At 48.1% G+C, this 26,512-nt stretch overlaps 7 protein-coding genes across 7 annotated transcripts; 3 read left to right on the top strand and 4 right to left on the bottom strand.

The window, feature by feature from the left end:
- Nucleotides 1-4,557: 4,557 nt before the first annotated feature.
- Nucleotides 4,558-5,750, top strand: H6S33_001540 (uncharacterized protein; the record flags this gene model as incomplete). The annotated part of the gene is made up of 2 exons (XM_044833329.1): nucleotides 4,558-4,583; nucleotides 4,844-5,750. 2 exons carry the CDS (start codon nucleotides 4,558-4,560, stop codon nucleotides 5,748-5,750), a joined length of 933 nt encoding a protein of 310 aa, XP_044693601.1.
- A 5,874-nt stretch (nucleotides 5,751-11,624) lies between these two features.
- H6S33_001541 (uncharacterized protein) lies at nucleotides 11,625-12,272 on the top strand (the record flags this gene model as incomplete). Its single annotated transcript, XM_044833331.1, has 3 exons — nucleotides 11,625-11,775; nucleotides 11,847-12,096; nucleotides 12,176-12,272. The coding sequence occupies 3 exons, from the start codon at nucleotides 11,625-11,627 to the stop codon at nucleotides 12,270-12,272; spliced, it is 498 nt and encodes a 165-aa protein (XP_044693602.1).
- A 182-nt stretch (nucleotides 12,273-12,454) lies between these two features.
- Nucleotides 12,455-13,211, bottom strand: H6S33_001542 (uncharacterized protein; the record flags this gene model as incomplete). The annotated part of the gene is made up of 4 exons (XM_044833332.1): nucleotides 12,455-12,703; nucleotides 12,769-13,014; nucleotides 13,075-13,109; nucleotides 13,172-13,211. The coding sequence occupies 4 exons, from the start codon at nucleotides 13,209-13,211 to the stop codon at nucleotides 12,455-12,457; spliced, it is 570 nt and encodes a 189-aa protein (XP_044693603.1).
- A 1,077-nt stretch (nucleotides 13,212-14,288) lies between these two features.
- On the top strand, nucleotides 14,289-17,591 carry H6S33_001543 (uncharacterized protein; the record flags this gene model as incomplete). Its single annotated transcript, XM_044833333.1, has 6 exons — nucleotides 14,289-14,314; nucleotides 14,384-14,544; nucleotides 14,613-14,789; nucleotides 14,864-14,888; nucleotides 14,955-15,521; nucleotides 15,581-17,591. The coding sequence occupies 6 exons, from the start codon at nucleotides 14,289-14,291 to the stop codon at nucleotides 17,589-17,591; spliced, it is 2,967 nt and encodes a 988-aa protein (XP_044693604.1).
- Nucleotides 17,592-18,975: 1,384 nt separating this feature from the next.
- On the bottom strand, nucleotides 18,976-20,223 carry H6S33_001544 (uncharacterized protein; the record flags this gene model as incomplete). Its single annotated transcript, XM_044833334.1, has 5 exons — nucleotides 18,976-19,149; nucleotides 19,221-19,430; nucleotides 19,502-19,863; nucleotides 19,917-20,084; nucleotides 20,139-20,223. The coding sequence occupies 5 exons, from the start codon at nucleotides 20,221-20,223 to the stop codon at nucleotides 18,976-18,978; spliced, it is 999 nt and encodes a 332-aa protein (XP_044693605.1).
- A 438-nt stretch (nucleotides 20,224-20,661) lies between these two features.
- H6S33_001545 (uncharacterized protein) lies at nucleotides 20,662-21,372 on the bottom strand (the record flags this gene model as incomplete). Its single annotated transcript, XM_044833335.1, has 5 exons — nucleotides 20,662-20,794; nucleotides 20,890-20,931; nucleotides 21,026-21,065; nucleotides 21,162-21,226; nucleotides 21,287-21,372. 5 exons carry the CDS (start codon nucleotides 21,370-21,372, stop codon nucleotides 20,662-20,664), a joined length of 366 nt encoding a protein of 121 aa, XP_044693606.1.
- A 1,618-nt stretch (nucleotides 21,373-22,990) lies between these two features.
- On the bottom strand, nucleotides 22,991-25,931 carry H6S33_001546 (uncharacterized protein; the record flags this gene model as incomplete). The annotated part of the gene is made up of 5 exons (XM_044833336.1): nucleotides 22,991-24,685; nucleotides 24,776-24,928; nucleotides 24,994-25,091; nucleotides 25,264-25,640; nucleotides 25,777-25,931. 5 exons carry the CDS (start codon nucleotides 25,929-25,931, stop codon nucleotides 22,991-22,993), a joined length of 2,478 nt encoding a protein of 825 aa, XP_044693607.1.
- Nucleotides 25,932-26,512: the final 581 nt, after the last annotated feature.

Consider the following 26,512-nt stretch of genomic DNA (forward strand, 5'->3'; position numbering starts at 1 on the left):
CGGGGAAAAGAGGGCATCATCAATCTATCTTGTGTAAACGGGTGTTGGGAGTTAAGGTAGCTTAGCTGTCGGGACGAGGAAATGAAATAAAAGTTTGGATATCAAGGATTAGAATTTTTTTTCTTTCGCGTTCTTGTGTTTTCTGGGTTTTTTATTTTTCCAAGCCGCGCCGCGGCATCGATATCTGTACTTTACGAGGTCGTACCTACAGCAAATTCGCAATGCGGGATCGGCCACTTCGAATCGATGCCGTCCGTAGTTTAAAAAAAAAAAGGTTCCCGCCAGGTTTGTTACCGGGATCTCCTGAGGTTTCAATGGCTTTTTTTTTTGCTTTTGTTCTTTGCTTAAATTTGTTTTTTTCCTGCGAAAATGATATCTACTTTTGTACTAGAAACTGCTAGTATCGTAGCTAGCTGGCTGGCTGGGGGAGCTCGGAGACACGACATATCACACCAAGATTGTTCAACATACATGGCTACACATGTCGAGAAACCTCAGCTGCCATGCCTGTAGAGTTAAGTAAGTATATGCACTCTATTTCAACGCAACATAGGCGCTAGATGCATTGCCTATCTCATACTCATGTATCTAGGTAGAGTATCTAGGTATCAATCTCACTCAATCTACGTACCTAGTTACTTTAGCATGTAATCCATAAAATGGCACATATGTACCTGAAGCCCATCATCTATTCTAGATACTCCACGGTAGGAAGAAATACAGGGCCATCTTTAATTTTGTGAGATGATCCAAAGCAAGGTGTGCCCTACATTAGTTTTTGGCAGAGGCAAAAAAAAAAAAAAAAAAAAAAAAAAAAATGTAACCAGGGAGAGGGGAAAATTGACGGAAGAATTGTATAGGCCCCAAGTGTAAAGTGAAAAAGAAAAAAAATATGTAGCTAGAAAGTCTAGAAGAGAAAGGGGATGTTCAAGTAAACGTGGAAGAAAACCTAGGGCATGGAGTGCTCGATGATAGTGTAGGTTTCTATTTTTTTGTTTTTTTGAACATTCCTACTAGCTAGACAGGTAAAACTTTAGCTTTATTAGTAAAAAGTGACAATCATGGCCCAACGTTCGGCAGCGGGTGGTGGGAGGGAAGGGAAGGGCGAGCGTTAGGCCAGGGAAATGTTCGGAACTCGGGAGATGTTCGTTGATAGTCAGTTTGTCGATATTCTGGGGCTATGGAACGGTATGGGGGCGCCAACCATCCGTCCAGCCTCATAAAAAGTGATCTACCTTTCTTCAATCCATACCGGGTGGGGGACGAAACGAAACAAGTATGTCGTGCCTTATCTGTTTCGAAAAAGTCCGGGGGGGGTATAGTAAGTGATGGTACATACCCCGAGATTTCCATGTTGAGCGCGCGACGAATGACTGGCCGAGCTAGAGTTGCGGAGAGACGCTATAGATTGTAGAAGTGATCTATGTTTCTTACAGGCGGTGAAGGTGGGTGAGGTGATCTTGAGAAACAGAACCGTGGATGCGTATGGATTTCCCCTCATTCTCATAGCCACTTTTCTAATTCTCCTCCATGGATACACCGGATCTTCTTTCTTCTGCTTTTCAGACACATCATGAAGCCCCCTTCCCTTGGAGCTTTCAATGCCGGGAGTTGATCGTTTGAAGGGAGGTAGTTGGCTCTAGCCAGAGAGCTTATCTTTGGGTCGTCTGGTTTTCGAAGGAGGCAACGGGGGAGGATAATTATCACATCCCATATCCAGACCATCCGTCCTATACTCCATCCAGAGAGCGACAATGCAAGTGTTCATGCGTGCGTATTCTAGTGCGTTGGCTGAGCCCTCTCTTTGCCGAAGCCCGTAACCTCACTCAACTCACACTTTTGAAAGTGGTGAGAAAATGAACCCCCTCTTTCTATCTTTTGCGTGCTTGCCTGGAGAATTGGTCCCTCTTAATGCGCTGCTTACTACTTTACCCCCCCCCCCCCCCCCAATGACCAATCATTTAATTACCTGTCATTCACACGCGTGCACGCAAGAAAAGCTTGCGTCTTTTGAGTTTGCGTCTCAGGTGCGGGCATATGTAAAGGTATTAAAAATAAATTTGTATTTTATAATAAACCATAAAAAGTGAGGAGAGACAATTGTCGCGCGGGCGCACGGGTATGGTGGAGGTGGAGGCGGATGCGGATGTGGAGATAGATGACTACTAGCCTCAAGTATATCACGGAAGAAGAAACAAGGAGGAGCACTCAAGCTCTAGTATATTCATAGGAACACTATAATGTTGGATGCCCAGCCTCTGAGGTTACATTTCAGCCATGAGAAGGTGGAGGATTGATTTTAAACGTGATCCATGGCCATGGCACAACATGCGCAGTACACAAACTCCGGGGAAGCGAAGGGGGGCGAAGGCTGCTCAAAGCAATTGTTTGAATATGTTTTCTTTGTTATTAATTGTTTCGCAGCATGATCTCGATGATTCCTATCGATTCTCGAGTCACCTCTTTTATTTTTAGATGTGCCTGGTACCTTGAGATGGCCTGGCTCACTACTCTACATGTAGCTACAACATCGCGATGGGCCTCGATTCGAATTCACTAACAGAGAGGTAAACGCGTTCGCAGGGGTTTTTAGAGAGCTCGAGAGCCGATGAACTTGGGCGATTTTTGAATGATTGGCCCAGAAGCGATCTTGTCCGCGGGATGCTGAAGCTTCAACCCTTTCTATGAATAAACGCCATTATGAAAACGGTGTGCGTTAGATCTATTAAATACCTGAAAGATCCTACCACTGGTCGGTACTGGTCTAGAGCAGTGCCTACTGCTGTACCTACTTCCTATTGCTCATCGTGTCTACTCGCGTACCTCACTATCCATCCCATCCACGTACTCTTGCCACTGTAACATCCCTGGAAGCTTGTCCAGAGGCGTTGAAACAGAAAAAGGCCTGGGAGGGGGGAATAAAGAAGCAGAGCTAGAAGCCAAGTAGGGAAATCAGAAAAGCTGGCCTGGTAATACGATATCTCACCACTTTCTCCCGTTCCCGCAATTCCTATTCACTATCATCTTCATCTATTATCCCTTTACTCTCACTCGCTACCGCAAACGCAAGACCGCCGGTCAGTACCAGTAATAGTAGAGTACATTCCTCGGTCACCTCCTCTCACATTTTACCTGCTACCGGCTTTTACATAGAGCTCGTACATACGTACATACCAAACAGCTTTGGGTGCCGTGTTCGCTGCAAAATCGAAGCACCAATCCAGCACGTGGGGCCGAGAACATCTGTCTCGTCTGTCCGGAGAGGGTGGGAGAAAAAAAAGAAGAGTTACTCTACATACATATTCTACAGGCGTACAGAATTGCCCTCCCCCCCCCCCCCCCCCCCAGACGCAGGCGCGCTCACACACCCTCTTGGACGTCCACAATCGTCATAGGCAGTGTCAAATAATTATCTTGCCGCAGACTTGCTTGCAGTCGTTGCTCTAGTACTTGCTAGATACTGCTTCTGTCTGGATCAATTCCAGAGACCACCCCAGAACACGACTGCCGAAATCATCAATAGCACGAGCTTTTCTTAACGGCAAAGCTACCCTCCCTCTTTTTTCCGGGATACCAATATCCACCCTGCTTGCCTGCCCTAGTTAACTTGACGCCCTCAAATAATAAAAAATATAATACTACTACCTACGGCACCACTTCTCCTCCTCCTTTCGTCATTATCACAATTGCAATTTACAGTTTGCACACATCATATATCATCAAAGGTCTCCCACATCCCTTCCGTCTTCTCCAACAATATTATATATCGGTCCTCCTTCTTCATTCTCCACCCTCACCTTCAAGCTGGTCCCCATCGATCTTGAAACTCTCATTCCTCCAACCAACACAACTATATTACTTTTCGTTGAAAGGCAATTGTGATCCATACGAAAGCCAATTCCACCCAAGAAAGGGAGAGAAAAAAAGACTCAGCCTCTCTACGCATTATCTTACTTCCCTGCGGCGGCGTTTCAATTATATCCCGTTTTCGGCAACGTAAGCACCAACAGCTGAACCACCAGCACCAGCGACACCACTCAGCGCACGGGACTCTCAGATCGAACACCAAAAGATAAGGAAGCACAAGGAACTCTCAGACAAAAAACCCGGATCTGTATCTTCCAATAAGCGTTTTCGCTCTTCATCGAAAACAGAGAGGGAATTATCTCTACATACACACGGCGCGCGATACCTATCCCCCCGCACCCCTGCCTAGCTTTCCGAGCTTAGCTAGCAGTACGACCTGCGCCTGCGGTCGATATCACCGAAAAAGCATCAGGGGACAAGTCCTTGATTGTACCCTTACAACCTATTTTTGTTTTATTCACTATCTTGTTTTTATCTCCGTCCTCATTTATATAACCCTTTTCCCCAAAATTTGAGAAGGACTTTGTTCCCTCTCACCTCCCAACCGTCAAACTGGCTACCAAAAGTTCACGTGGTATTAAACCACCAACAGTGCGTCGCAATACTGCCCCTAAACCAAGAGGATTAAAAGCTGGACCTCAGGCTGCACCAAATACCTCAATATCGGCGGGTTCAGATTCTGATTTGTCAATGGCGACGAGTTTTTTGCCCTTTTGGTAAGTTCTCATAATTCTTTTGATTATTTGTTATTATTCTTGTTATTATCCGGGCTTCCGCGATATTCTCAAAGAAAAGAATATCGGGTGCTTTTCTTGTTATCATATGCATATGCCGAGATAAGGAAACGCGAGTTTTGTAACTGTTGTTGCAAATCGAACCGTGGCATTCCTCATCTTCTCCTTTGTTTTCGGCGCAAAATAATCAGTAATCGCATAAATATGTAACTTCAAAAAAAGCTGACTCAGTGGTTCAATAGTGCACATTGCGAACAGCAGATAATAGTTCCAAACACTGGAATTCTTTACTGCTCTGAAAAGTGCAGGCGCAAAGATCAAGCGAAACCGCCTCCAATCCCAATTGGGCCTTCGTCGCCCTCAACATGCAATTGGTCAACACCACCGTTGACGCCCTACGGCGACGAATTCTCAAACGGGCCCCCGAGAAAGAACTATGTTGAACCACTTAGCCCAACCCCGCCACGTTCAGTACCAGATGTTGAGCCATTATATCCCGAATATGCAGGCTCGCCACCAATTTCGATAACAGGCAGGACTACTTCGTCCGACGGGGGGTATAGCAACTATCACTATAACCACCACCGTTCAGGAACTACCTCACCAATTGATTCGCAGCCCTCATCTCCCACAAACAATAATGCCAATCTCTACAACCCCCCGCGCAGGCCAGTGCATCTGCGCAGCTTGACCGGCGGCTCCATCTCAAGTTTCTCTGGAAATGCTTCAAATAACCCGCCGACACAGTACCAGCTACATCAGCAGCGCCCTCTCCCGCCACTACACCATCCTGTCTCTTACAGCTCATCACCGCGCTCAATAGACCTCGTTACACCCTACCTCTTGCAGGATCACTCGCAACGCCACGGATCATCCTCTTCGCTTTCCTCCGGATCTTCATCAGGATCATCATCATCCGAAGATCTGCAGTACGGGTACGAGAAGACCCTGCCAATCGCCGAAGTGGCGGCGCAGGTCGGAAACCTAAAGACCCTCTTCAATTTCGACGCCATTAGGGGCCGCCCGACGGCGTCGAGGAATGGAATGTACACGCCTATGGATAGGACGCCGGAGCGGAGCCCGGTAAGGGGAGTGGGGAGGCAACAGCCTCTCATGATGAGAAGTAGTGGGGGCGGATGGCCCAATTGAGGCTGTCTGCAGCCTCTTCTGGACCGGGGGATGCGGGGTTAGGAAATTTGATTTGAGCCGGATGAACTCTGTTGTTTGAAAGGGGGGGGGGGGGGGGGGGTTTCTGTTCTTGACCGCAGATTTGACCCTGCTGCAGGGCTGCGAGGTTTTTTATTTTTTTACAAAATTATTTTGATTTTAACTCATGTGTTGGTTTACCCTGCATGCCACTCTGCTACCGTCTTACTTTTTTCTTTGTCTTCTCATTCGCATACTCATCTCGCAATGCATTGGGGGAGAGTCGGCAATATTGGTGTTCTTGGTCTATTTTTGTGGAGTTTTAGCGTTTTCATTTATTACCGTTTTTATTTTGATATATATTTTTCTATTCTCCCCATAATATATATGGTATTTTCTGGTTTTAGCTAGTTAGAAGAAAGGACGGGTTTTCATAACTCATGATACGGTTATTATGGCATGGAGGGAGTTACAACTGCTTATTACATTTTTCCCGGTTTTTTTCGTGTATGTATGTGTGTTTTTATGGTTATACTACCTCTACGTATACATCAATCTGTATCTATAACTCTTCACTCATCATATGTCCTCTATTCTTTAGTGCTCTTGCTCTCACTCTCTCTTTCCCTCTGACCGTGAACCGTGGTATATTATGCATGCACATACCCCATACAACCCGATTTTAAACATAACCAGTGAGCAGCAGCAGCAGCAGCTGTACATGTTTGCATGAAATGGCCCGGCCGACGATCAATGAATGTATGTATGCAGCTCGCAGAGCGAAGTATCATTCTCACCTATGGGGCTACAATGTAGGGATAGGTGATGTCCTTACGTCACAGTCACAGGCTGGAAGGTTTATGGATTCTCCCGTTGAAACTCCTGAGAACACACATGCTAGCTGTCGGAGAATGAATGGATGATTGATTATACGGTAAACACCGTGTACAAGACAGAAAAACAAGTTCTACACACAGCTCATCTACCCGGGGGAGGATACGCTGCTGCTGGATGTAGCATGTAAGTGTACCTACGTAACGTACGTAGGTCCCGTACGTGGGTTCTGTACTCTACATGTAGGGAACCTTGGGATTCGGCCCTTACCTTACTCACTTATCACCGCATCATCATCCCCACACACAGGTAACCCCAAGGAAAGAAAGAACGTTTTGAAATTCTATCTACCACCACCACAACGCGCAATTAACTCTCTTATCGCATCGCATCCCATCATCTCTCTCAGCTAAGGCTATCTTGCGCCACCAGTTCACCACCCCCTTTTTCCTCACACAGAAAAAAAGAGTACAATTCAATCAATGCTCTCATGATTTGGCGTCGATGTGGTCGGATTCTTGTGATATTTGAAAGTCGACCGCAGCATTTAGTGGTAGACAAGTAGAATAGTGTGGTAGGAGTTTTGTAACTACCACCCCACATGTGCTTTGCTTTAGCGAACGTTAGGTAGCTGGCTGTTCCTCTTATATGGATCCAGAAGGTCCATGGCAAGGTGGTGGTTGCGGTGGCTGCGTTCTTTTCAACAAAGGGTAGCTAGGAATCCGGAGGGGCCTAGGTTTTTCTACCTATTTGACCGCAAGGTGATAGTCTTACTAGTTCGGTCAAATAGAGCACGTACCACACACACTATACACACACCCCAGGGATAGACACGTTAGCCCCACTGTCGCCGGGAAATCCATTATTATTTTCTACGGCTCAAACTGGATTTTTTTTCTATTTTCTATTTTTTATTTTTATTTTTCGGAACGGCCTTCCTGATGGGGCGCTATTTGCGCGTTATCAAATAATCCAAAGAAGCTGTTGACAGGTTCCATCTGGCCCATGCACCCATGCTTCGGGAGTCGTGTGGCGCTTTCATCCCTCGGTTATAGCCCATTTTCGGAGCTGGGTGGCTATGAAGCACTTATATGGTACGGCTGCGATAACGTGCAGTCACACGATGTCACTCGTCTCTGAGACCGGCTGCTGTGTACCTATTGAAATGTGAAAGCGCGGATCATGCAGTCGTTGCTGTCCTCGCTTCCACTCCTGTGTGGAATACTAACTCTGGGTTTGACACCCTTTAACTATATATATAACTCTCACAAGGGGAACAGTGCTTCAGTGCGTGTTAAGTGTTGTGCAGGAGCTGAAGCACGTTGTTTAAGATCGGTACCTGAAAAATCCGATCCCAGAAGAAGCCTGCTAGCTAACTAGGTTGTATCGGGTCGGATCCTAGTGTAGTAAGAATACCTATCTGGGGCGCAGGCCAGCAGACCAGCACCCCGATTCTGGATGCATGTACCCCTTGAAAAACATCTCATCTGGCCGGTATCCTATTGCGTTGGTTGCTGGCGTTACTGTTGAGAATGGGAATTCTCTACTTGGCTAGAAAGACATACTAAACAGTCCGTGGTAGCACCGTTGGATACAGCTGTTAACACATGCACCCTACTCTACTAAGCAAGCTTCCCGTCCTCACGATACCTGCTTTTGTATACATGGATACCCATGCACCCCCCACTCGGCCCGGCATTTTATGGATTTGTTCGGAGTTTCGGTTCCGGTCCGAGACTGTCTCGGTCTCTAACAAGGCTAACATTTCAGAGTCTTAGACAATCTGTTGTTGTTGTTGATGTTACCTGTGTTGTTGGTCGAAACATGAATTATCACTCATCGTCCGATCAAGCGCGTGAGTTGATACAACAGCAAGTCAACCACCAAGCACTCCATCGTGAAGAAAGTATAAATACAACAGTACAACACAATAGGTGTTACCGTATATATAAATATGCTGTACCGATGACTTAATTACTCCCCAGTCGCAATCGTAATGCGCAAATTGTCCGAGGAGATTTCCGTTGCGTCCGATCCGCCGTAGGTGTAAAGAGTACCATGGCCATCACCGGATCAACCCTTCTGCACGTCTGAAACGTTACCCGAACGTGACGTGGTACTTGTGAAACACCCACTTTTCAGCTGCGGTTACCAACCCGAGTGATAATTGATGAAGCCGCCACTGCAGTCCTCATTCGCTACTACAATTCACGCTCCCCCACTTCCCCACGTTGTGGGGTAGAGAAGGCACCGATGCGCTGGGTTGGATGCTGCGTTCGCTTCTGTCGCTAAGGTGTTACATAGCTTAGTCGGAGACGACTCCGTCCCCGCGGAGGGGTTTCACAGCATATCACTCGGCTCATGGTTTGCTCAACCGAGGATCTTGGGGTTTTGCTGGGATCGCGAGTATCGCTGTTAAGAAATTATGGAAAGAGAGTAAGAATTCGATCTTCTCATTTCTCGATGCTATTCGACTTTTCATTAGCAATGAATTCAACCTATCCACCGGGTTGTCCTAAATTATACCCAGTAACGATACCATCCGTGATGCCCAGCAGATATGTTTACTGTACGGCGCGTAAGCAGCCCAAAAGTGCTGCGCCGTTAGGCACGTGAATCCTGCGGTTGTGGTAGTACCAATATAAAATTTCTAGGGAAAGCGAAAATAACGCATGGGCACAGAAACGGTCGATCTCGGATTGTAGTCGTTTCCCGAGCGATTTCAAAGACGGTCACAAGATCTCGCATTGTTGGAACCAGTATCAACGGAAGACCGACGTGAATGCTGTGCTCATTCGCCCTTTGACAGATACACGGCTAGTACGTGCGCTCTCTCCACTCCCGCTACACAGCTACACATACACGTGACCTCGCCAAATAAACTGTGGAAAAAGAAATTAAACAATCCAGTCGCGCGCGTGCAGCTGGCAGCTGGCAGCTGCAGTGGTGGTGGTGGGCGAACCAGTAACCACGAGCTCAGCCGCGGTATGATAAGTAAAACTTATATACATCCTCACCGGCATCCGATCGTAGTTGTTTCTTTTTTTCCTTTTATCCAGCGGTGAGGTTATTGTACGAGGATCGGAGCTTTTTCTTTTAAGATAGCCTTTTTTCATTGCGATGGCTGGCATCCGCGGTTGGGGGTTTGGTTTTGTTCTCCGTGTTTGCCGATGCAAGGTGTTTCTCGTCAATCGAGTTTGTTTGAAAATAGACATCTGAATCAGTATTCTCTGCAAGGCCGGGCCTCTGTTCGATCGAAGTTCGGCTCAGTGAAGGGTGAGACATGGGAGACTAGAGTAGACGCACCATATGTTCGCTGGTGTGTTTGAATCCCCCCGCTTGAGTGGGGTCTTAAGATGCTATGAAACACCGCATATATGTCAATAAAGGTGATGCCGTACCAGCAGGACAGAAGTTGCAGCAAGATGTTGTATCGTAGGGCTAGGGTTGTAGTTCTTGCGCCTGTGGGTCTTGAAAACACGAGCCTAGAAGCGACAGGAGCGGAGACTTGGGTCGGATTAAAGTATCCGATCCAATTATGCGTATCTGTATTAATGATTGGCTGGTCTTGAGCTTCTGGAGTTGAGAAGAACATGAAAGATGGTTCGCACTAGAAGCATGTTCGCGGTCTATCATTTAACCTGCCGCGGAGCTGGAACTAACCGTAAACGCATGTAACTAACGGGGTGGCTTTTAATTTATGGTTTTGGGAAATGGAGAGCTTGATTAATTGAACGCTAAACAGTGCGGGTGATGAGAACTGAACATGCACGTCAGTTCAGCCCTGGGGTGGGGGTTTACCAAGTGGAACTTCCTTGATTTCTTTTGTGGGGATAGTTTGTGGGATTTCAGATTTGATTAACTTTTCTGATTGAGCTCATAACCGGCCTTTCAATGTTAATAATCAGCAGCTGGAGCTGGACGTAGCCCCCTGTATTCACCCAAGAGCGTTAGTTTAGGTTAGGGACAAAAAGCCCGATATTATAATCTGTATTCAGAAATAAATATACTTCATACAGCTTGTGCGATGAATACATGTATTCATAAAATATCACTCGATGACGAGACATGTTGAAATCTTGGATATACATGTATATTAAGAATAGTGGGGAGGAGGATAAAGAGCAACAAATATACCCAAAATGCATGTCGATCCCGTACCCAGTGCTTGACAGATTATCCGTGTCCATGATCTATTCCCCAGTTTCAGTTTAGATGCGGACAAGAACTAATCAGCTTCTCCAATGGTATCCTGACAATAAAGAGCTCAAGTATGATTTTAGAGAATATTATTTATATATCCCACAAGTCAAATTCGTAAGTGTGTAGAAGATACCGTGTTGGCTTTATTGATACGTTCTAGTTGATTGGGTTGACTTAAGAACAAATTTATGGTGCATGATTGGTGCAAAGATCTCTAAATTACACGCCAAACTCATTTAACCAAAGATATGCCGCTACTTATCACTGCATGTTTTTAGCGCTATCTACTTCTAGTAATGAATGCCCAAGGTCATGCACTCCTCAAGTGTTAATGCCTAATTCCAACAACCAACTCTTATAATTACTGTATCTTTATGAAGGTGTATAATTATATGTAAGGTTTGGTTCGTTAAGTTTCAGAGGATCTATAGATCTATATGTTATATTTACACAATAAGGGCTGGTATTTGAAGTGGAAGCCCCAGTAATGGATACTGGTTGTGAGAAGCGAAATAGTACAAGACAAGAGATAATTATAGGTATTTTTTTTTATAAGAAATCATATAGGCAGTATTGTCCTAGTCTCCAATCTCTAGTACTCATCTGCGCCGTCGATCTCGATGACTAGAATGATTAGATTTGTGGTGGTATCAGTCGTACTGTTCTAAAGATGTGATGATGTGATGGTTGTGCTAGTACTAATGCACAGGGTTAGGGTTCCCGCTATTCGGAGACTTGGCGAGCATTTACAACCTCCTCTTGGCGGTGTGTCTTGAACGACGAAGCATCCGATAGCGAATATACCCCCCACATATCTCCACTCAATTCATATCAACCACAATGTTCGCCGTCCAAAGCAGGACCCTCGCCTGCGCACCCCGAGCTCTGCTCGCCAAACGTACCTTTGCATCCCACTCCGGCAAAGGACCGGTTCCGGCGGGCGAGACACACCACCATGACGATCATCACCATCACCCAGCTGCTGAAGAAAGTGCGTCTTAAACTTCTATCTTCTCACCTCACCCGGTTGGTCAGGCGCTGATGGACAGATTATGAATCTAGCCTTCGGTAAGGGTTTCTACCTCTCGATCGCAGCTGTCGTGGGCTGCCTGGCCTTCTACAAACTAGAACAGTCCACCTCCGGCGCCAAGGGTGCTCCTTTGACCCGAGCGATCGAGTACTACAGTGATCTGAGTAAGGATTGGGAGGAGCGAAACATTAGACACACATCGATGGTCGAGCGTGCTGCTGCGGACAGGAGTTTGTTCGAGGACTCAACACCCAGCAAGACCGTCAATCTGAGGTTCCCAGAGTATGTTTGTTCCGTTCTCATCAAATGGGAGATATAGTTGAGCTTCCGGTGGATTGAGACACTAATTTTCTTATTATAGGCGCTTCAATACTGGATCTCCATACATGAACGAAATCGGTTGGCAGGGTAATGATCTCTTGGCCTTGAAGGCTCACTATGAGTCTCAAAGAAAGTAGAGCGAGAAGTGTAGATATGCAACACAACATAGAGAATCAAGCGCAGAGATGGAAAACTATATCTTTGTCTTGCGCTTAAAAACGTCGCCTTGACAAGTAACAAAAGCCAAGCATTCTTATTCAATTGCTTTTAAATCCATCATAAAGTACATAGGCCCAAGGAGATATAAAAGTAAAGGTCTTTAGTTCTTGACACTCTTAGTTTTTGACTTCAGTGCAATAGCTTCCGGGGATTTGGCCGCAAGTGACGGAATGGAGTCTTGTAAGAAGGCCTTGAATGGCTTCGCTACAAAGTAACCCTTTTCGTCGAACCAGTTTGTAAATGAGCTCTTTTCCTCCACGGTATGCGGTCCAGATGTCCCAGGAAGAACTGAAGTGATCTTCATGTGGTAAATTGGCGAGTGTTTCTCGGTATGAGTCGAGATAGTGATCTAATAGTATTCTCCATTAGTGAACAGTTCTGGGTGAGCACGCTTCGGGAACAGGCAGAACCGACCTTAACACCATCTTTCTCACCGACGTATATCGTGCCACCCTCAACTAGCCATATCCAAAAGGTCAAAGCTGTATTGAGAATGAAATACGCAATAACTGCATAGAGCGTCCCGCCCTTTACTGCCTCGAATCCGGCAGTCCAATCATAGTAGAAGGTAACACCCGCGATGGCACACGCGGCGAATCCAATAACGAGACGGACGTCTGTCAGAGTGTGGTTTTGTTTATACCCAAGGGATTTAAGATACTGTACGCTAGTTAGTTTGTCGGTCCATTATATTGCCGGGCTCATAAATGGGTTGCAAACAGGAGCTATCATGTCATCCGTGGTATTTTTGAGCGCTGGGTGCAAGTTCAGTGTTAGTATGAGGATGCGTCAAGCTTAGTTAAGGATAGTGATGTACCTGGAAGCGCATTGATATTGACCTTTGGTACTGTCTCCATATTCGCAGATGTTATTTCCGAATTTTTTCTTTGTTGCGGATGCTCAGATCGTTAGTGAGATTCAAGGATCGATGTTGATGTTGAAGCTGTATTTACTAAAGCGTGTCCTCTCTGCGCCGCCAAGATGCCTGTGTGCGCCTTACTCAAAACGTGATGAGGCTTATTCAAAGTTGTACATATCAACCCTAACCCTTTTGGTATCTCCAAGTTAAATTTCCCAACCTGGCAGTTCTTCTTTTATACAAGCTTGTGCTATAGCTATTCGAGTGAGACATGGTGACCAAACCCCGCCTTTACTCACCTACACATTTGATAGGGCCAATCAAAATTTCAGAATCTCAGAATTTTAGCTAAGTCTAGAGGTTTTCTATACTAATCGTTTGCTGCCATGACGCACCTGGAAGAGCTGAGATTTCCTGGATGACATAGGGGTCCTGCCATGGAAATTTAGAATCCTGTTACATACCCATATGGTTATTACTTGCCTTGAAATAAAACCTGTCGTAGATCATGCAAGCCGGCGGCCCATAGCCGCTGACGTGGCGATATATGCGCCTAGGCTGCCACTACTATCCGCTACTGTATTTATTACAGAGATTTGTGTTTCGTTTTAATACTTTCGAACACAAACCCAGGGATACCTTTGAACATATTGCAGAATCCATACTACATCTGCGCCCGATGGCCGAGGTTATTGGGCTTGTTTCCGGCATCGTCGCTTTAATTCAACTGGCAGGCAAATTGACATCGATTAGCTACAGCTATGCCTGCGGGGTAAAGCGAGCATCAAAGGATCTCGGAGATCTCATAGACGAACTCGGCTCTTTGAGTAAAGTCTTACTTTCCTTGCGGAGTCACCTGGAAAGAGTCAAAACAACATCATCAATTTCAGCGCTGCAGGGACTGAATGACGCTGATGGGCCGCTAAAGGTATGTGGTCGAGAGCTGGAAGAGCTTATATCACAAGTAGAACCTCGAAATGGTTGGAAGGGTATGGTTGATAGTATCAAATGGCCTTTGAAAGAGAAAGACACTCTTCAATTAATTTCTAGGATAGAGAGACATAAAGGTCTCATTATGTTTTCATTGGCGGCAGACCAGATGTAAGCCAATCTAGATCTCATGGGAAAGGATGAGCCACTTTACGAGAGTATTACTGAATTTATCCCTAGGTCTACGTCGAGGGAGATCGAAAAGCATGTTCAAGATATCCAGATTGATATTAAAGAGGTCCGAGAAGATATCTTGACCGAATTTGCAGCCCAGGATGCGTGGAGACACAAGTGGGATCTCGTAGCATCTAAATGCATACAGTTTGAAGATTGCAATACATGTAAGTAAAATTTACCCGCCACATATGAGATACTGTCGGTGACTGACCAAGTGCGTAAAATATAAAAGCCGAGAAACGTGCAACTGTACTCAATTGGGTTTGCTCAGAGAATGTCGACACAAAACACAACGATGTCAGCAATAGGATGCAGGAAGGAACCGGCCAATGGCTTCTAAGAGAACCAAAATTTCAAGAATGGTATACAGGAAGTTTGCACACAAAGATATTGTGGGGTTATGGCATTCGTACGTATTGACTATAAACAACATGCACTTGAAGAGTATGGGGAGAATATACTGACAAGGACTTTTTACCATAGCCGGGGCTGGGAAGACATTCATAAGGTGACTAAATACACGCCTCTGATTATCTGATATAGTTCACCACTGACTTAGGCGCTATGTTATAAGCGCTGCTGTGTTCAATCATCTTGAGGAACAATCATCGGCACTGAACTACGGAATGGCACATATATACTTCGATTATAAAGAAAGGGAACAGCAAAGGCCGGGAAATGTTGTTTCCAGCTTAGTCAAGCAATTCGCTCGTAGAATACCATACCTTCCCGCGGTCCTTGAAGAGATCCATGGTAAATTCAAGAATCATCTAAAGGGGCCCACTTTGGAGGAACTCTACCCGGTTCTTATTACAATTACGAGATTATTCTATCGTTCATACATCATCTTTGACGCCCTCGACGAGTGTGATGAGAAGCAGAGGAAAGGTCTCCTTCCTTTACTGCTTCGTATGGAGAAAGACGGTATCAACCTCTTTTTAACGAGTCGACCACATCCAGAGGACATTCAAGAGTATTTTGCCAATGGAAGCTTGAGAATTGAGATTTCTGCGCACGAAGAGGATATTCGGCGATATGTTGAAAATAGAATTAAAGAGAATTCTCGAGCGAAAAGACTTATTAAACAAGGGAAATGTCAAGAGAGAATCGTTACTGGCCTGTTGGATTGCGCCAAAGGAATGTAAGTGATAAGGCTTTGACTTAAACACCCTTGTTGTTTTACTAACTAGAGGGGTGCAGGTTTTTGCTTGTTCACTTCCATATCGAGTTTCTTTGCCAGCAGACCACCGCAAAGAAGATACTCTTAGAGCTTGGAAGGATAAAAGACTCTTCCTCTCGAGGCCTCGATCCTACGTATGATCGCGCCATGGAGAACCTCCACGGACAGGCCAAATGCTGTGAAGAGATGGCCTTGAAGATCCTTCTGTGGCTTGTTAAAGCCAGAAGAACGCTTACGGTTGACGAGATCAGAGTAGCTATATCCATAGAGGATGATAGATATGAGCTTGATGAGCTTGATTTACCGGATATAGCAACCTTATTAGATATCTGCGCTGGCCTTGTAATAATCGACGAAGACACAAACACCATTCGATTGGCCCATTATACCGTCCAAGAATATCTTCTGAAGAAAAATGTCTTTCAAGAAGATGCAGATTTATATCTCGCCAAGACTTGCGCAACTTATCTGTTATTCGACGCATTCACCACTTGGAGCTCTTGCGAAACCTATCGTGACGCGGTGGAACGGCTCGAAACACACCCGTTCCAGGCCTACGCAGTATCTCATTGCTTTCACCATCTCAAGGCATGCCCTGAAGAGTACACAGTGGATGTTGTTCTTAAATTTCTAAAACACGATTGCGCCCGTCGAGCTTATCTTCAATTGTACGAGATTGTCCGGGACAATATACCCGCTGTTTCACAATATTGGGGCTGGATTGATCTAATTCAAAGTCCATTGCACGTAGCATGTATTCTGGGACATCGATTAGCGGCCTTGCAGTTGATAAATTCAGGTGCTGATATTTCCGCTCTTGATTCTTGGGGCCGTACTGCACTCCATAAAGCGGCTCGCGGAGGGCATGGGGATGTTATTGACTTATTGCTTGAAAATGGAGTCGACGTATCTTGTCAAGACTATCACGCTAGAACAGCTCTGCATACTGCAGCATCTCAAGGCCATTCTAAAGCAGTTTTGCGGCTGATCAAAGGAGGTGCTAGTGTTTTGACACCGGATCATTGGGGTTGGACGCCGATATACATGGCGGCCTGCAAAGGAGATGTGGAAATGGTCCTTTTGTTGATCGCTCACGGAGCCGATCTTAATGTTCATGACCTTGAGGGACAAACCCTTCTTCACAAAGCGGCATATAATGGTCATTTGGAAGTAGTTAGGGCATTAATCGAGAGAGGTGTGCCCATATTGGACCAAAGCAGAGCTGAATGGACAGCACTGCATTACGCAGCGATACAAGGGCACCAGACGGTGACCAAGCTTTTGCTCGAGAAAGGGGCCGATCACTCTACCCAAGACGAAGACGGTCAAACAGCGTTGCATAAGGCGGTGATTTCCGGTAGCGAAGCAACTGTTCGACTGTTGCTCGAAAAGGGTGCTAGCCCCTCTGTTCAAGATCAGGATGGAGAAACAGCCCTTCACGAGGTCGCAGAAGATGGGGGTGAAGTAGTTGGCATCTTACGTCTTCTCCTTGAAAAGGGAGCTGATGTATCTGTCCAGGATAGAAAGGGCGAAACAGCGCTACACAGGGCTGTAAATCATCGAAACCTAATCGCCGCTCGGTTGTTGGTCGATGGAGGTGCGTCTGTCTCAACGCAGTCTCACATTGGATGGACAGCATTGCACCTGGCAGCGTCCACAGGGTCGACAGATATGATGCAGTTATTATTGAACTGTGGCGCGGACTATTCGAGATGCGACAACGAGGGACGGACAGCGCTACATATAGCCGTGCTTCGATGTCACTGCGATGTTGTCCGTCTACTGCTTAAGACGGGGGCTGCACCCGGAATTAGAGATGTAAAAGGAGAAACCCCACTACACATTGCAGTGACCCAGGAAAGCAAAAATATCGTCGAGTTACTTCTTGGGGTATCCCCTATTAGGCTCGTGAACAAAAATGGAGAGTCCGTACTGGATAAGGTGAAGGCCAAAGATATTTTTAAGATGGTTGTTGCTGAGGTCGAAAGGCGTGCCATGAGAAGATACACATTTAGGACTCGGGTTTGTTAACGGATGTAACCCATTATTGTACAATATTTTCCCTTCTGTTAACCATGGTTGGTTATTTCGCTGTACGCTTTTTGGGAGAGGATTTAGAAATAATCAATTTTTGTAAACGTCCCCATTCCGTTTATGAGAGTCATGAAATATCACTCGTTGCTGTCTGACGGTTGAAGAGAGCAGGGATGACTTGGACTAGTCCTTCTCCAGGGTCGGACTTTTCTGAAAGAAGAACAGAAATTAGTATAGACAAGACACTGACTGCTTTAACTTGCCATCGTTTTCTGGTAATGAGTTAATGAGTCGTTGAAACGGATGGTCATGTTTGATACCCGACGAAGCTTGAATCGACAATACTATATGCAGGCTATGTTAGCTGTGGATTCCAAAGCAAGTCAGATTAGAGTGGTGCTTTCAAGAGCTTGATGGGAGGATTGAAGTGTGTTGCTAGATAAAGCGGCGAAGTTTGTTTGTGACGACATGTTGTGGTGATGATTGTTGTTGGAGGTTGGTAGCATGGGGAAGGGAAAGCCGATGACAATGACGGCATTTAGCTCTACCACTTTTGGGTTTAAAGTTTAACTACATTTTCGAGTCGCAAGTCGGTGAAAATAATCTCGTTTAGCTGAACGGTCCATAAATGGCCGAGCCATCAATTGTTGATGCCCAATAGCTGTAATATATAAACAGAAATCACGAGTCATATGATTTCTCGAGATACAAAATGTATATGTATATATATATAATCGTTCTTACTTATATCTACTATACTATAAAAGAATATGGTCTGAAAAAGCTTCGCTAATAGGTATAAACCGGACTAATCCTACATCCCGCCCTGACAATGGGGGAGACCAATTGGCCAAATAATGAGCGAGAAGCTAAGATAGTTCAATTTGCGATTGTAGGCCGGCCAGAGAGAGCTCTGATCGATATCACTAGGCCCTCAGGCCACCCAATAAGCTCAAAAAAAAAAAACAACCCAAAAATGGGCAATAAATTTACAAAAAGTGATGCTGTGGCCATATACCCTTCGCGGGGGTATCTACCCAATACAGTACTGTAATATAATGGGCTACATTTCCCGGTATATAATATACACCCCACAGACACTCCCACCCCTGGGATTGAACCATGACCTACTGATGGTCATGGGGACTCAACCCACTCGGTGTTCATGAAAGACGAGCTGTCTACCCCTAGACTACACTCGCCCACACAATTTTTCAGTGCGCCGGAAGTAATATTTAAGGGAGGGAGGGCAAAGTGAGCTAGGGGGACACCTAACCCTGCAATCACAATCCACCACGACGTACATCATGAGCCACTGGCCACCCACTTGTGTATATATATAAGTGCATACATTGTATGGTGAGCGCGGGAGAGGACGAACTCATGTTTCCACCGCATCATTCCCCGAGGCTCTAACCACATGCTCCATCTGCTCGGAGCCCGCCTCCATAACGCCATCTCCCCCTTTCACCGCACCACTTTCCAGCCAAGCATCCCTCCGCCTCTTACGGGAAATCAATCTCAGACGCTCAGATTCGTCTTGCGTGAGATTTATCTAAGTTTTGGAGACCGGTTAATGAGCTCATTCATATATCATCAACAACGGAGCTGGGCCCAGGGTCTTACATAGATCTCAATCCCAATAGCATGCACAACTATCGCCATCCACAAACTGCCCCCAAAAGACAGCCGAAAACAGCTCCCTATATTCTCCTCTTCCTCAAAGTGCGCCGGCACAACCACGCTGCTGCTCAGGTTCCCACATGTCGGATACACATCCGTGACCACCCTCTGAGTCGCAGTGAAAACGTCCGCGAGCTGCTCACACTTCCATATCTGCATACATGGTAAAACTCTTAGCAACCAATCAACCCATGCCCAGCTCACCGATCCATCTTCTGTCTTACATTCTCATATTTGCGGTTCCACCCAATAACCACCGCACCAGCAATCAGAAACGGCCTACTCGTAATAATGCTCGACATGTACCCCATGCACCTCAGAACCCACTCACGGTGCCGGTGCAGCCGCAGCACCCTCGCATTATACCAGCTCATTGCCGCCGCACCGAGCGTTATGGCGCTGAGGAACGCGCAGCTTGTCTGCGTCGCAAAGTCACCACCGAGAGCTTCTCGCCCTAGTATCATGCCGCTGACACAGCTAAGCGGCAACAGCAGAAGTAGAATTATGGTGCCGCTGAGGCGGTGGAGACCGGGGCTTTTCTGCTGCAGGGTGGGCACAAATTGGAATATCGAGAGGAGCCCGCACGCTATATATGGTTAGTCCAGCATCTTGGTGTGGGCATGCGAGGGGTGCCCGTACGCACGATGGAGACGATGTGGAGCATCATCCCGAACCGCTGGAGGGGGATGTTGTTCATTACCCAGCGCTCGCCGGTCGTATACTTGATCTGGATGTAGGCGTCGAAATTTGAGTATGCCCGTGCACGGTCCAGGACAAACATGGCCATTATACTGCCTGTTACCAGCCCTGTTGTGGAGAAGGTCAGTAATATATGCATTGGGATTCGACGGGTTTATATACATAGGACCATATTATGGTATTTGTTGAATCCAAGACGGCGCTGGAGTGTTACATAGAGTCGTCTATTGGGGGCCTCAGGCGCCATCTTCAATATCAAGGGTGGTCTTGGTTCTCTCTATACTACAAAGCGATAGAAGTGGGAGTAACGACTCATTTTATCTACTAGAAAAAGCAACAACAGCCTATTCTGCAGGGCCATGCATGCATGGAGGCGGTATATAGGTATAGGCATTAGTAAACTATATACATACTCTACCTATCAACACCCGTCAGAAACGAGTCAAAGTTCTTCTATGTATCTATTATGTGACTTTACTTTTTTTTAGGCTGAGTTCCTTGGCTGAAGTCACCTGCAGCACCTTCAGGATACCCAGCTGACACCTCTAAGGTCCTGGTTCTGCAGACTAAGAGTAAAATGAGGCGAATGGAAACGATCGCGGTGCTGAGCAGGGATGAAAATGATAGATACATAAATGAATGATGAAAGGAAAAATGAAAAGGAAATAAAAGAAAGAAAAAAGCTTTAAGCTTGCTTTGGGATTCCTGTAACAAATGACGACAAGAATGTTCCTAGAGAGCCGTCGGAATCGTAGGAGTTTCGTAGGAGATAGGACGCAACCGTTAGAAAGTCGACGCCCGCAAGCGGGCCACACAATCTTAATTTAGTGATAACCAGCGCTTGTAACTCTTTCAACCCAAGCTTATCTGCGAGACAATAGATCTTTGCATGCCTCAACGCTGCTGAAGCAACATCCTCATTTTTAGGTCTAGAACCATATATGCAAGGAAGGATCTGAATGTTCGTCTCCACGTTATGAGAGACGCGATTAGGATTAGAGTCTGCAACTCTTTTTATCGTCTTGGTCAAGTCCAGCCTGGGTGCATACTCTTCACTGTAGAGATATTCAAGAACTGACGAGAATATCTCTGGTTCGTCGTCAGGAAGCAGAACCTCGCGGGTGGTGGCCTCTTTAAACCCGCCATTCAGGGCTCTTTCGAAAAAGGCCGACTTTGAAAGAATACCTTCGTGTGCGTAGAATGTTTGCTTACTGCCAACAACGACCTTAACTATGGCGCTCTGGAAGTGTCTATTTCATCCCAATTCGTGAGTTTATGAAGGGATCAGGTTTCTAATAAGGGTGACAAACGTTTGATAGATGCTAGCATTGGTAAATAGTCCACCACATTTAAGGTTTGCCTCGTCCGCAATTGCTTTTGTATCGCCCGCGCCCATCTCCTGCTTATAATAGCAGCAAGCTACTCACACACGAATATGGTAGAGGACCTGGTAAGAAGGACGGAGGAGCTAAGAAACCACGACCGTATGGTTTGTACTGTATGCGATATGCGTGTTGGTTGTGGTCCGGAGGGTGGGTTGTAAAATCGAGAGCTAGAGACGTTTGTTGAATGTAGGTTATATAGAGTAAGTGGGGTATTGGATGCCTAATATTCGCGTATGCGCAAGGAACCAATCAAACATGGCCTTGGCATTCATTTGGTCTCCGCCAATAAGTGGACTGATTTTAGTCCATATACCGGAGTTATGACCCGAAGAGACGGCTTCCCCGGAGTTCTTCGTTATTCACAGAATATCACTCGGTGCAGAACCCGTCCGTAATCCCAAACATCGTAGTCGCAGGCGGACACGAGCTTCCTACCCGGGGGAGGTGGCGGTGCTGAGCTGTGGGGAATGGAACGAGGTGAGAGGACGAGATGATATACATATTAATTATTCCGATCGTAATCCAGTGCGCGATGGCGACTAGAAGAAGAAGTATCCCGCAACCTGGTACTGAGTAGCGTACGTACTAATCACCGTACTGGTATTCGATCGCCTCGGTGGGGAAACGTTGTTTGTGGCAAGTCATCGACGCGGTTATTGTTGAAAATCACTTTGTTGTCAACGTCTCATTATTCTGTATTTCGGATGTGGCTTCAAATTACCTGTACTTTTGTCTTTAGGACAAGTTGTTCTCTCAACTGTAACTATAAGAGGGGGAGAAGCTCCCCACAGCTTCTTTTGTTGTAACTCATCAGGTCTTGCACGCGTGCGTGTATACTTTATATTTACTCATCGGCTCTCTTCTGCCTAAAGGTCTCTCAATGAAACAAAGTACATCTTATCACATTAAAGATACATCAGAATACATATTACATGGATGTACTTATATAAGTGAAGTCTATACTCTGTGCCTAGTCCCGAATAGGAGCTATATCTAATAAGTATATAGATATACCGATATGCAATGTGTTATTTAAAGGTTTTGATTGGCCAGGTTTGAGGGGTTTTCTTTTTCTCTATCAAATATGTTTGTCAGTAAGTAGATATTCTATCAAATATGTTGGAGTTAGTAGATATTCTATCAAATATGTTTGAGTCAGCCAGTAGATATTGGTTCCAACATACCTTGAGTCAACCAAATAGTATATCAGATATGTGCACAGGGCATCTTGGGGTTTCAGTGATCTTAAGCGTTGGTAAACTGATATTGTTTGAGCCATAACAGTTCCTACTCCGGCCAAAGGCCGGAAAATGCTTGTGTATATATATAATGATAGAAGAACTCTAGATCTGCTGCCATCATTCGCCCTAGCTTAGCAACACATCTTACCGAGAAAAACAACCGCTATCAATTGGGTGGGGATTACTACATGTAGGTATCCTGGGCTGATTTTGCCTTGATAGGTCTCGTGGAGGGTTGTTGTCAGTTTTCGGAGATCTACCTGGATCATGGCCCATCACTCGCTACCACATACCACACTCCGGAAAAGTTATATCAACAAAAGTCCAAAACCAATTGCCCGCAGATCGCTAACTGAACTATATACCTTAAATACATACAAGGCCACATCTACAGCCTCATCTCGACTCCCTCCCCCTCCCCCTCTCTATCCCACCCCTCCTCCCCCTCCACCAACAACCTCGCCCCCTCCCCACCCCCACCACCCAACCTCCCCGCCGCCTCCCCCTCCTCCTCCCCATTCAAAACCTCAAACACATCCTTCTTCGTCAGAAGCCCCTGCAGCACCCCATGCCGCGCAAACACAACATACCTCAACCCCAACTTCTGGAACAGCCCCGCCACCAGCAACAGACTCGCCCCCGGCGCCAGCGTGATCGGCGTTGCGTCCATCCAAGCCCTCAAATCCACCACCCCGGCCTCCCCGCGCACCCTCGGCGTCATCGGGAACGGCGACCCCGCCACCGCCGCCGGCGAGCTAAAAATACACTCCGTGTCGTCGCTCGCGGCGCCCCCGCGCCGCGCCTGGTCCAGCGCAAACCGCAGCTCCGAGCGCGAGATGTAGCCGACGAGCACGGCGTCGCGCGTATCGGTGACGACCGGGAAGCCCTTGTACTGCTGCGTCGCGAGCAGGGCGTCGAGTGTCGCGAGCGTGTTGCCCTGCTCGGTGATGACGATGAGGTCCTCGGTGCGCGTCATGACCTCGCTGACAGCCACGTCGGGCATGGGGTCCTCGCGGTTGTCGAGGAACGGGTACTGCTTGAAGCGGATCCACGACTCGTAGATGCCGCGCTTGCCGAAGGCGTCGCCGACCCACTTGGACAGCATCACGGCGATCATGATGGGGAGCACGTAGGTGAGTGCGCCGGTGAGCTCGAACATGATGACGACGATGGACACGGTCATGCGTGTGACGCCGCCGAGGGCGGAGGCTGCGCCGATGATGGCGAAGACGCCGGGCGTGACGCATTCGACGTCGGGTGTGCAGGAGCTGAAGAGCCAGGAGGTCGGGTGCGTGCGCTGGAAGGCCTGCAGCACCATGCCCATGCTGCGGCCGTAGAGCGCGCCGATGGCCATGCTGGGGAGGATGATGCCCGCGGGGACCTGCAGGCCGAAGGTGGCGGAGGCGAGGAGGATGCCGAGCACGGAGGAGAGCAGCAGCAGGATGATGGGCGGGGCCGTCTTGTCGACGCAGAGGCCGAGCGGGTCTTCGGTGGTCTTTGAGCACTCCTGGAACAGGTCTGCGACGAGCGCAGAGGGCGACGGCCGCATGAAGATGATGGGGAAGTTGATGAGCGCCGTGACGAGCGCCACGACGGCCACCTCTGTGATGGGGTACTGCCGGATGATGGTGGTCTTGCGGTACTGCGCGATGCGCATGTTGAGGCGGATGAAGAAGGCGCCGTAGAGCCCGCCGATCACGCCCAGCACCGCGAACGGGAGGATCTCAAAGTCGTGCCAGCCACGCGTGTACTTGACCTGGTACAGCACGAGCTTGCCCGTGCGGAACGGGTTCATGAACTGCAGCGTGACGGCCGCAACCATGGCGGACACGAACGACTGCCACATGGCCTTGTCGGGGAAGTAGTAGGAGAGCTGCTCGAGCGAGAAGAGAACCCCGCCAATGGGCGAGCCGAACGCGACGGAGATGCCGGCGGCGGAGGCGGCGGAGAGGACTTCGCGCTTGCGCGCCTCGTTCTTGGACAGCGAGGGGAACGGCTTCATGAGGATGTTGGCGCAGCAGCAGGCCACGTGCACGAGGGGGCCCTCCTTCCCCAGCCAGAGGCCGGAGGCGACGGCGAGACACTGGCGGCAGATGTTAGAAACGGGTGAGTGAGAATGTGCGATGCAGCTATATAGACATGTAGTAGGTACTAGGTACTAGGTACTACTAACCAGGCCGAGTGACTTTATGATGAGTGTCTGGGCGCCCATGAAGCGGCGGATCACGAAGCCGCCTAGCACGGTCTTGATCTCGGGGATGCCGGAGTGCTTTGCGTAGATGGCGTAGGCGCCGACGAGGACGCTGGCGGTGACGGCGAAGAGGACCTGTGTGTAGAGTAGCCGTGTTAGCACAGTGCGAGAAGTAGCTGAAGAGAGAGAGGTGCACCCACGGAAAAGACGATGTAGAAGAAATACTCCACGACATACCCGCTCCTCGCGGCGCCCACCGCCGCCCGCCACGGCACCCACTCTCTACACGTCTCCCCCGCTGCCACACACACCCATCAGCCCCGCCCTTCACCCTTCACCCTCCGCCCTTCACCCTTCGCCCTTCACCCTTCACCCTTCACCCTTCACCCTTCACCCAAAAAACAAAAACAAAAAACAAAAAAAAGAACAAGAACACCTACCCTCAAGCCCCAAACAGCAAAACCTCCTACTGAGATAAAACGCGGTGCCACAATACCCATGCTTCAAATCGCCCAACCAGTTTGTGGCAATATCGATCCCCGCGGCGATCAGCCCCGCCGCGACACCCGTGCACAGCAGCACAACCCACACCTGGCTCGCGTCCAGCAGCCGCCCCAGACCCGACAGCGACCGCGTGCGGAGGCGCTCCTTGGCGTACTCGAAGATCCAGTCGATGGCCGTGAGGTCGTCGTAGACGCGCCGCCCGGGCGTGTCGGCGTGCCATGGGTCGACGTCGTCCGAGGGGAAGGAGGGGGAGGGGGAGGGGGCGGGGGCGGGGTGTGAGGGCGTGTGCGTGGGGGGGAAGAGGCTGTAGCGCGAGGGGGGGGGGCGGCGCTTGAAGGATAGCCTGGGCGGGTGTTAGCTACTTTGAAGAGCTACGGGAGCTACGGGAGCTACGGGAGCTACGGGAGCTACGGGAGCTGCCGGCGCTGCGGGTGAGGCTGGGAGAGAAGGTGCGGTGGGGGAGAGAGGGGGGAACATACCCGCTGCCAGAGTCTAGATAGCTCGCGCGCACGGGATCGCCGGCGTCGGGGTCAGGGTCAGGGTCAGGGTCAGGGTCGGGCGGCGTGGAGGTGCGCGAGGAGGTGGTGGTCGAGGAGGCGAAGCTGACGAGCGGTGGGGCGGCGGCGGGGGCCATTGCGCGGTGGGGGGAGGGGACGGGCGAGAGGTTGTGGTGGTGGTGGTGGTGGTGGTGGGGGATGGCGGGGGATGGTCTGTGCTGTGGAGCTGTGGGAGCGTTGGGCTGAGAGAGTGTGTGGGTTGGGTGCCGGTGAGCGGTGGCTGGTGGTTGCTGGTTGCTGGTTGCTATGGAGAGTTGGAGAGGTGGAGAGTTGGAGTTGGAGAGTTGGAGACGGGGCGCTCAGTGGACCTGGATGGATAGAGAAGATCGCGGGGTTGGGTATCGCGGGGCAGTTAGATGGCTATTCTCGGGGAAGATGGCTAGAATAGACAGAGACAGAGACATCAGCAATACAGAGATAGACAGACATATGCACCGTTATCATGTGTGTCGTGAGAGGCTTTCGAGACCCCAACTGCCCAGGCCTGCATGCAGCCATTGGCTTGGATCCACCGCGAGTCTCCGAGTCTCCGAGTCGGCTGAATCCCCACAAAGCTTCTTTGATAGATAACGGCCCACAGCTATTCACGACCATCCACAACTAGAACTATTCACACCTACGTCAATCTATAGGCCACAGCATCTCCCAACACCTCCAG

This window comes from Morchella sextelata (assembly GCF_020137385.1).
Source record: "Morchella sextelata strain SCLS chromosome Unknown scls_11, whole genome shotgun sequence".
NCBI classification, from domain to species: domain Eukaryota; kingdom Fungi; phylum Ascomycota; class Pezizomycetes; order Pezizales; family Morchellaceae; genus Morchella; species Morchella sextelata.